Source organism: Acanthochromis polyacanthus, chromosome 8 (assembly GCF_021347895.1).
Source record: "Acanthochromis polyacanthus isolate Apoly-LR-REF ecotype Palm Island chromosome 8, KAUST_Apoly_ChrSc, whole genome shotgun sequence".
Lineage (NCBI taxonomy): Eukaryota > Metazoa > Chordata > Actinopteri > Pomacentridae > Acanthochromis > Acanthochromis polyacanthus.
In genome coordinates this window covers 26,867,106-26,876,262 of record NC_067120.1, presented here as the reverse complement: position 1 = coordinate 26,876,262, position 9,157 = coordinate 26,867,106, and the positions used below count along the sequence as shown (strand labels likewise).

Sequence of the window (9,157 nt, the reverse complement as noted above, 5' to 3'; positions counted from 1 at the left end):
ATGACCCGCAAGAGCCTCGACATAGCAGGACACCTACAGGCCCAACTAGCTGATGGAGCAGTTAGGGAGTTCCCATATGCAATTTGGAAAGGAATTGTATGGGTTCTTGGGCCTTTCAATCTGGTAACGACAAAAGACCTAAAACGGCTACATCAACCCAAGAAGAACATGCCAGTCGAGAGACTGAAGAAGTTGTGGGCTCGCATGATCCGCTTTACACCTCAACAAGAAGAGTTCCAGCTCAAGCAGTGGTACAAGCCAGTCGATGTAAAAGAAGTCGCAGCACAGAAGGTTGAAGAGAGTGATCTGTCAGCTGCAGAAAAAGAGCAGCTGAAAGGGATCATCTCCAGAGCCAAGGTAGCGCGGTTCAAGAATGATTGTGGGGATCTTGGGGAGAAGTACACCCATACTATCATTGGAGGAGTGCATCCAGCGGTCCGCCAATATCCCCTCAATCCCGGTGCAGTAGAAGAAATGGACCTGATCGTCAAAGAGCTGAGCGCACTGGGGATAATCCGGGAAGAGCCGAATCCAATAACCAACAGTCCGATTCAGGCAGTGAAGAAACCTGAGTCGGCGGGTGGAGGATGGAGGCCGGTGATCAACTTTAAAGCCCTTAACCGTCGGACAACCGCGAACAAGGCAAGTTTGATCAATCCCCAAGGCACCCTGAAGACTCTACAGGTCAAGAAGTACAAGTCCTGTATTGACCTAGCGAACGGATTCTTCTCCCTGCGCCTAGCCAAAGCTTCACAAGGCAAGACAGCGTTCACACATAAGGGGAAAGCTTATGTGTGGACCCGACTGCCCCAAGGCTTCAAGAATTCACCGAATGTGTTCCAAGCTGCTGTAATGGATATTCTGCAAGGACTTGGAGCGACAATCTATATAGACGACGTGTTCATCGCAGACGACTCTGAGAAAGAACACCTGGAAAAGCTGCAAAAGATTGTCAAAAAGCTGACAGATGCGGGCCTAAAGCTGAACCTGAAAAAGTGTCAATTTGGCCAGTTTGAGGTAAACTACTTAGGATTCCAGGTCTCAACCGACCTCTGAAGGATACCGAGAGAAACTGGAGCAAATTAGACCTCCAGGATCACTGAGAGAACTACAACAGATCCGAGGTTTGTGCAACTACGTGAGAGACCATGTCCCTGGGTACCAGAAGTATGCCAGATCACTGTATGCAAGATTGAAGAAAGCTGAAGACCAGCCTGAGGAGGACCATGACAGAACTTGGACATGGACAGCGACAGACCAACACCATCTGGAAGAACTGAAGAAGGCGATCCAGGGAGCCCTACGGTTGGAACCCAGGAGCCTGACAACCAGATTGGTAGCTGAGACGAGCTGCGACGACGACGACGCCGTGGTGAAAGTCAGTAACGAAGGAGCAGGAATTGTGGCTCTATGGAGCTACACACTGACATCCGTAGAGAAGAAGTACCCGCCAGAAGAAAAGGAATTGGCAGTCCTAGCAAGATACTGGAGTGCCCTGAAGGACCTGGCACAGGGTCAGGGCATCAAAGTCAACACCCAAAGCCAAGTACACCGATTCCTGAGAAAGGCCACTGTAGAGAGTACCAAGGCAACCAATGCGAGATGGGGAAGATGGGAAGACATCCTACTGGACCCAGACCTCGAGATTGGGCCAACTCAACCCACAAGTAAGAAAGCACCGAAGCCTGAAGAACCAACAGAGGATCCATGTGAATGGACTCTGTACACCGACGGATCGAGAAAGGGTCCAGACAGCACTGCCTATTGGGGCTTCATCCTTAAGCAAGGTGAAAAAGAGCGTTACCGACAGAAAGGTAAAGCAGAAGGCAGTGCACAGACAGGAGAAGTCACAGCAGTCCGAGAGGGCCTGCTGGAGCTAGAAAAAAGAAAGATTAAGAGAGCTAGAGTAATAACAGATAGTTCTTACTGTGCACAAGCTCTAAATGAAGACCTAGCCATTTGGGAAGAAAATGGCTTTGAAACTGCTAAAGGCAAAACGGTAGCACACCGTGATTTGTGGCAAAAAATTGCCGAGTTAAGAATGAACATGGACCTCGAAGTGAGGCACCAACGGGCCCATACGAGAGAGGGGGCCCACTGGAAGGGAAACGACGAAGTGGATCGTTTCGTCCAGATGAGAAAATTCGTCTTTGTCGGGATCGAGGAATGGGACCAAACCCCTAAAGGAAAAATTGTCCCAGAGAAGTACGTGGAAGAAGTGGTGCGGGCCGTACATGAGGCGCTAGGCCATGTGAGCACACTTCCTACCCGTAGGGAGCTGGAGAAGCTGCAACTCTGGATTCCAGAGCGCCGTGTGCGACGAGTGCTGAGGGCCTGTGAAGTATGTGGTCGATACAACGCAGGACGCCGAGGGCAAAGAGTAGACGGGCTCACCATCAAGAGCACTATTCCCTGGGGTTCTATCTGCATGGACATAGCAGGCCCAATGGGGGTTACAGGGAAAAGAGGTGAGAAATACCTTTTGGTGCTGGTGGATTCAATGTCAGGCTATGTGGTTACTAAACCAGTGAAGAAAGCTAATGGCAACAGTGTAGTTAGCATGTTAGAACAGACCTGTGGCATTCTAGGGGTGCCAAAAGAATTGAGAACAGACAATGGAACCCACTTCAAGAATACAAAAGTGGATGCATGGTGCCAACAGTATGGGGTGATGAGGATTTATTCACCTCCATACACGCCACAAGCAAATGGAGTGGTCGAGCGAGCCATTGGGCTGGTAAAGAACTGGATAGGCAAGAATGCAAATTCCAAAGAATGGAGCACAAAAACCCTAGAAATAGGAAAGGCCCTGAACGACAGACATCGAGCTGATAGGCCTTCCCCTTCCGAGGAGCTGAATCAACGCCCCTTTGTCCAGGCCTGTTTCATTAGTTTGTTTTTTTAAATAATTATGTTAATCAACAATTCAAAAGTAATGGCTGTTTTTGATTATTTAATTTTCAATAAATTTTTATTTATTGTTACTTTTGTGAGTTTCAAGTGATTTCAGTGAGAATTGTGGGTTTTTCCTTCTTTAACTGAGGGGTACCAACAATTTTGTCCACGTGTGTATTTACAAGTTCAACTCTAACAACATGCAACTTAGACTTGCATGGCTTAGGGTGCTTTCACACCTACGCCTTTATGTCCGCTTAAAGCGGACTGGAGTCCGCAACACCTGCAAGTACGGTTTGTTTGGGCTGGTGTGAAAGCACACCAGACTTTTTTGGTTCGGACTAAAGAACCAGACCGAGACCACCTTCGGGAGGTGGTCTCGGTCCGCTTCTATGTGAACTCCAATTCGGTTCGCTCCTGGTGAGAACACAGACCTGTCTCCATTCGGACCGGCTTGATGGTGCAGCAGACTTTTTGGTCTACGGGAGCTTCCATAGCAACCTGCACAGGTTGTAGAGTATCGCCCGCTTTCTCCGATAACGCCTTGCAATGCATCTTCTCCGTGCCAAAAGCGACTGTGTAATGTTCTCGTACCGAATGCGAGCTTCATGCTGGAACAACAGCAGTATTTGTGCATGCTGCATAAAGCAATGATACGAATATATGGCAACAAGAATGAACAGGAGAGCATAGTTCATTGTTTATGAATAAACCTCGATCCACAGCCTGTTGTTTTCTTCCGGGATTTTTCCCTCTTCACATGCTGCGCCAATCAGCGTTCACCTACGTCATCTAAAACACCTTATTTTGTGAACAGCGCCGCCAAACGACTGGGAGGAGATATAACATTCATCGTAGTTGGTTCAACTGCGAAAACACTGGTGTGAATGTGAACTGAACCAGTTGAAAATAGCAACATTGTAACAACTTTTGGGTCCAAATGAACCACTCTAACGGACTGACAGGTGTGAAAGCACCCTTAATCTTTGAGACAAGCGCTACTGGCAGGATCAACCAGGTAGCCCAGACAGAACGAGCGTGCGGCGCACGCCCGAGTGTAGAGCTGCATGTACACATGATAATATGCACCTATGAGGACAACATAACATTCTCATTTAACACATTTTTTCTGAAAAATTAGTAATTAGGCCTGTCAGAATTCTGTCTTATTTCATAACTCTTTCTGTCTTATTTCATAACTCTTTCTCAGAAAACATTTGCATTCTGAGCTGTTGGTCCGCATTGCCATGATTAGGGAAATGTTGCAGCTTTTCCTCTGCAGCTGCCCTCTTACATGACATTTATATTAAAAAGTGTCATACAGGTGTCAGCAACCGTATGCAGCCTCATTAAATGCACAGTTGCCTAAAAGAATTGCACCATGATGCAGTTTCCTCTGCTTTTATAGCCCATGAAATGTCGAGTACCTGTTCCTTTGGATAAGATGTACAACATGCTCAAAAGAAGCTTTAATTCCAAATTTAGACATTGAGGTTTGTGGGCAAAAAAAATCATCCCAAAAAACTATTCAGATTTCCTAAAAACACATTAACAATTGTCACTACAAACTGCTGCATAAATTCAAACTTCTAACTAATTCTGGTCTTTATCGGCACATTTCTGGGTGGATTTAAGAGACTTTTAATGATATTGCAGTTCATTTAAGGACATCTGCAGGATAAACAGAGTCACAAGCTGATAGGTAAAAAGAGAAATTTAAAAGCACATACAGGTGCTGTAAAATTAAGCTTGTATTACTATAATGAAAAAAGGCAAAGAATCTGACAAAAGAGATGTAAAAGGGTATAAGTAAAGCTCACCCAGCGAAAAAATCATGGCTCATATCGGAAGCTTGAGCTACAAAACTGATAGAAAATTAGATATTTTCTAGAAAGACAGCAATGTTTTGTTTGCAGCAAAGGAGCCTGAATAAACTACAATGTTTAATATATTCTCCGTAGGTTATTTCTCCACTGGCTGTAGCATAAGACTCTGTGGTCTCTGTGGGATTAATTATACAATAAATCTTCACCAATCTGAACCAGTCAGTGTAAAATACATGACTTTATTAATTATTGGTCAGCTGTCAGCGTGCAGATTTGTCATTCAACCAGTGAAAAATAAATAAAATGTCATTGTGTTAAACCCCAACAACTCATTTCCACAATGTAATTTATAGATTTTCTATGGTGTGTAAAATTACACATAATAACCACTAAAATCACTGAAACAAAAATTATTAATTTATTTACTAACTGTAAAAAACAGTTTAAAAATCAAGGACCTGTTTATAAATGCTAATTTGTCAGAAAATTCTAATTATATCACAGACATGTATTGTTATGTGAAAGAAAATTACATATATTAAGAATTTAAAAATTATTTAACTGTTATTTCACATTTTTAATTTTGTAAAATACAGACAATAACAAGTTAAGTAAAACCACAAAGAAGGTATTGAATGACACGTAGATTTTTTAAGGCCAAAATTGTACATAATGTTCATTCAAAAAATTCTGTATTTATGTAAATAGTAACTTGTTCTTTTTTAACACAAGAAATATCCACAAAATTACAGCTTTTTATTATATTTAGATAACCCATTGTTTTTTTTAAAAAAAAAATTCTGGCAGTCTTGCTGGCAGATTTTTTACCATTTGTTTTTGATTTATTTAAATTCGTACGGCATTTTTACAGAGCTGTACATAACCTTGCAAATCCTGTTTTTGTATTTTTTCTGTTGAGATTGTGTTTGAACTGACAAAACTATGATTACCTTAAACTGCTAACTTTATCACAGTATAATCTGGACCAAAACTCTGCATAATTTCCATCTAATAAAAACAGGCAGGTAATTTGGTGTGTAAATGTAAAAGCAATGATTCTCACAGCAATTTCTGTGCAGATACATAAATATCCTAACTTTTTTTAAAAAAGCGCTTTTGGACTTTCTCGCTTGCCGTCGGTCGTTCCCGGAAGTGCTTTTATAACTTGCTTACGGCTCTGCAGTTTGTGTTTGACAGCATCCTGGGTTCAAGCCGAGATTTTTTCCTGCACGACGTGGACCGAAATCTTCATTAAAATGTCTGGAGGGGCCCGTTTGGAAAATGCCAACCCGGTGATCTTCCAACGGTCCGGGGAGAGGCTGCTCACCGCCTCGGAGGAGGACGAAGATGTTCACGATCCCATCGACGACAGAGAAATATTCGATATCCTGTTTCCTAGTTTCTTCTCATTCAGACTGTTTTACACCTCAGAGTTACGTGTGTGTTAATTTTGCTGATATATTTACTTTTCTTTAGTATCAGAGTTAGTTGGTATCTAAGCTAGCTAACGTTAACAGCTAATGCAGGTAATGCTAAAGCTAATGAGATGAAGTGACTCGGTTCTCCCATTAGTTGGTGCACAGATATGTCCATGTCTCTTGGCACACAATTCATCCAGTCTCCAAGAACCACACTCTGTAAAAAGACCCCTACTTGAACCCTCTTCCCACTCTCTACTTGGCAATCTATTCCTTTGTTAGCTGTGATGTGATGTAGCTACTGGTGGGAGGATTATTACGGTTTCCACCCTAAAACAGCCTTGAGTTAGCAGTTTCATTGCAATTAGTTCTTTACCTTGGTAAAAGGAAATAGGAATACACTGTGAAGCAAAGCCAAATCTCTTTTACATTTTTGGTGTCTGTATGTGTGAAAAGCTTCCCAGTTGACTGTCCCTCATTCATCTCTCTCCCTTAAAGGTCAAGCACAGCCCATGCATCTATTGCAGGATAAATGGTATTGGTATCAGTGTTATGCTACTTATACATGGTATCAATTTGAAAAAATAAATCCAAACAATATATACAAATCAGTACAAATGAATTTTGATAAAGCATTTCTATCTTGAAGGTGAATCATTTCAACCCAGATGTTCACCTTTTGGAGGTTTTGGACCCATTTTTTTGGGTCATTTTCCACCTTTATTCTTCCTTTATTCTGTTACCCAGTTGTAATTAAATACTGATATGTAAATAAAGAGTCATTCCACCTCAAATTATCATCCACAATTTCTGCATAGCCACCTCTGATTTGCCTGAAATCTTTATAGAATGAAATATCGATGTTTATAAAGCTTCTTGTGACATTTTAGTTTACTATATCGAATACTTTGAGAGGTAAATTTGTTTAGAAAACTGCCCAAAATAGCATGTTTTTTTTAACATAATGAAATTTGAGTCTGTTTGAATGAGAATATTTCGTTCGGGGGGCGTCATCGAAAGTTCCAACTTTTTTGACATCAGCGTCACGATGATTTAACTAAAATTTTGCAAAAAGCACTGTAGTATCCTCCCATATTAAGAATGACATGTAAACTACATTAGGCTGCGACAAATAGTGGTACACATGCATTTTTTTTCTTATGCTGTCTTAATTTCTTTAACTAAGACTACATCTGATTAGATCCATCAATGACCCAGAGCATCCTCTGTCTCTGGAGGAGCTCAATGTCGTGGAACAAATACGAGTCCAGGTATGTAATTTTTTTTAAGGTTTGAAAAAGTGTGGATGAGAGTAAAGTATAAACAGGGTAGTGGACTCACAGATAACCTGGTCTAGTGAAGGAGTGTTAGAACACAGTTGAACCAGACCATTGATCTGAATTTCCTTTATTTTTACTGAATTTATCGAAGAAGTTATTTTTCTCTTTTAAAGAAAAAAGATTAATATTCCCATCCCAGACCTTTTCTCTAAACTAAGTACTTGATCTCATCGTCCTGTATGAAGGCTATTGTCATAAAACATTTCAAAAACATCTTTAAAAAGATTTCAGTGATTTTGATTATATTCAGCATGTTTTTTATTAAGTCCCTCCCTGTGTTGTCTTTTCTGCAGGTCGATGATGCAGGAAACACTGTAGGTGTTGAGTTCACTCCCACCATCCCTCACTGCAGCATGGCGACACTCATCGGTCTGTCAATCAAAGTCAAGCTGCTGCGCTCACTGCCGGACCGATTCAAAGTATGTTTGTGTTTTTTTCGTTTTTTTTTTTTTTTTACTAGAGATGCACATTTCGGCTACATTAATGCCTCAAAAACACAACACTAAAACACTAAACACTACTGCTACGTTTTAGGGATAGATTGATTATCTGTCAGGCTGATTAATGTAGGCGATATTTGGCATTTCCCCAATTATCAGTATTTTTTTAAACAATATTTTATTGAATTTTAAATAACAAAACAAACTAGGGAACTAGTCAGCACAAGATCCACCCAATCAAGTATACAGAGTGCAAAAAAGAAAGACAAAGACAACAATCGGGAGAACTTGGAAAGTTTCTTTGTACAATTGAGTAACTGAGGGAGGCTTCTCCTTTATCCACTGTAAAAGGACACAGCGTCTTTCTAGAAACAAACGTTTTTGCAGTAAGGTCATCTGTGTGGTGGTCAGAGGTAACTGTCTCATAGGGATATTCAGAAGGAATAGACCTGGGTCTGTCTGTATTGTTTTGAATAGTATTGAACTAAGTTCTGTTGCAACATTTATCCAGAATCTAGATATTAAAGGACACAACCAAAAGCAATGATAGTAAGTTCCCACCTCTTTTTTAGACTTGGTGCACGTGGCAGAGACCTGGGGGTCAATCTTGTTCAAAAGGTAAGGGTAAACTGAAGTCTGTGTAATATTTAGGGTCCGAGGTGGGCATATGCAGCACATCAATACACACGAAAAAGTCAATCACAGACACCCTAAACCCAACAGGAAGTGCGCCATCATGCATTAACTGTAAAAAATCTGTGATGAACTCCTTCTAGGAGGTAAGTCTTAGAGACCTGAAATTTTGCCAGTACATACATGAGGCCTTCCTGAGCAAAAGTTATTAAAATCTTCCTCCATAGTCAAAGGGTGTGGTCGTGGCAGCCTGTAGAAATTTGATCCTTCGCCATGAAACAGGAAATGCTGTGTAATTCTCCTGACCATGCTCCAATCTGAATGAAACTTTACATGTATGATCAGAGACCTGCCCTGATGACATCCATATAGCAACATTCATTCACTGTCACAGCACCACCTTGTGGTCTCAAGAATTTGACATTTTTTAGACTTTCATGTACTATTCTTAGCCTGTTGCTCAGATTCACCTCAGATGTGGTGACATAAGCCTGAACACATTGATGATGAATCCCAGAAAAAATGGTGACATGTCATAAAAAGGCGTGTCTGTGGCGGGACGGCAAAGCTTGACGTTTCACCGTGAAAATTGAAGTGTTCATATC

At 41.4% G+C, this 9,157-nt stretch overlaps 1 protein-coding gene across 1 annotated transcript; it reads left to right on the top strand.

Moving 5' to 3' along the window:
• The first annotated feature begins 5,840 nt into the window (after positions 1–5,840).
• On the top strand, positions 5,841–8,605 carry LOC127534990 (cytosolic iron-sulfur assembly component 2B-like). The gene is made up of 4 exons (XM_051951589.1): positions 5,841–6,106; positions 7,333–7,410; positions 7,773–7,898; positions 8,492–8,605. The coding sequence occupies exons 1-4, from the start codon at positions 5,978–5,980 to the stop codon at positions 8,561–8,563; spliced, it is 405 nt and encodes a 134-aa protein (XP_051807549.1). The 5' UTR covers positions 5,841–5,977; the 3' UTR covers positions 8,564–8,605.
• The last annotated feature ends 552 nt before the right edge of the window (positions 8,606–9,157 follow it).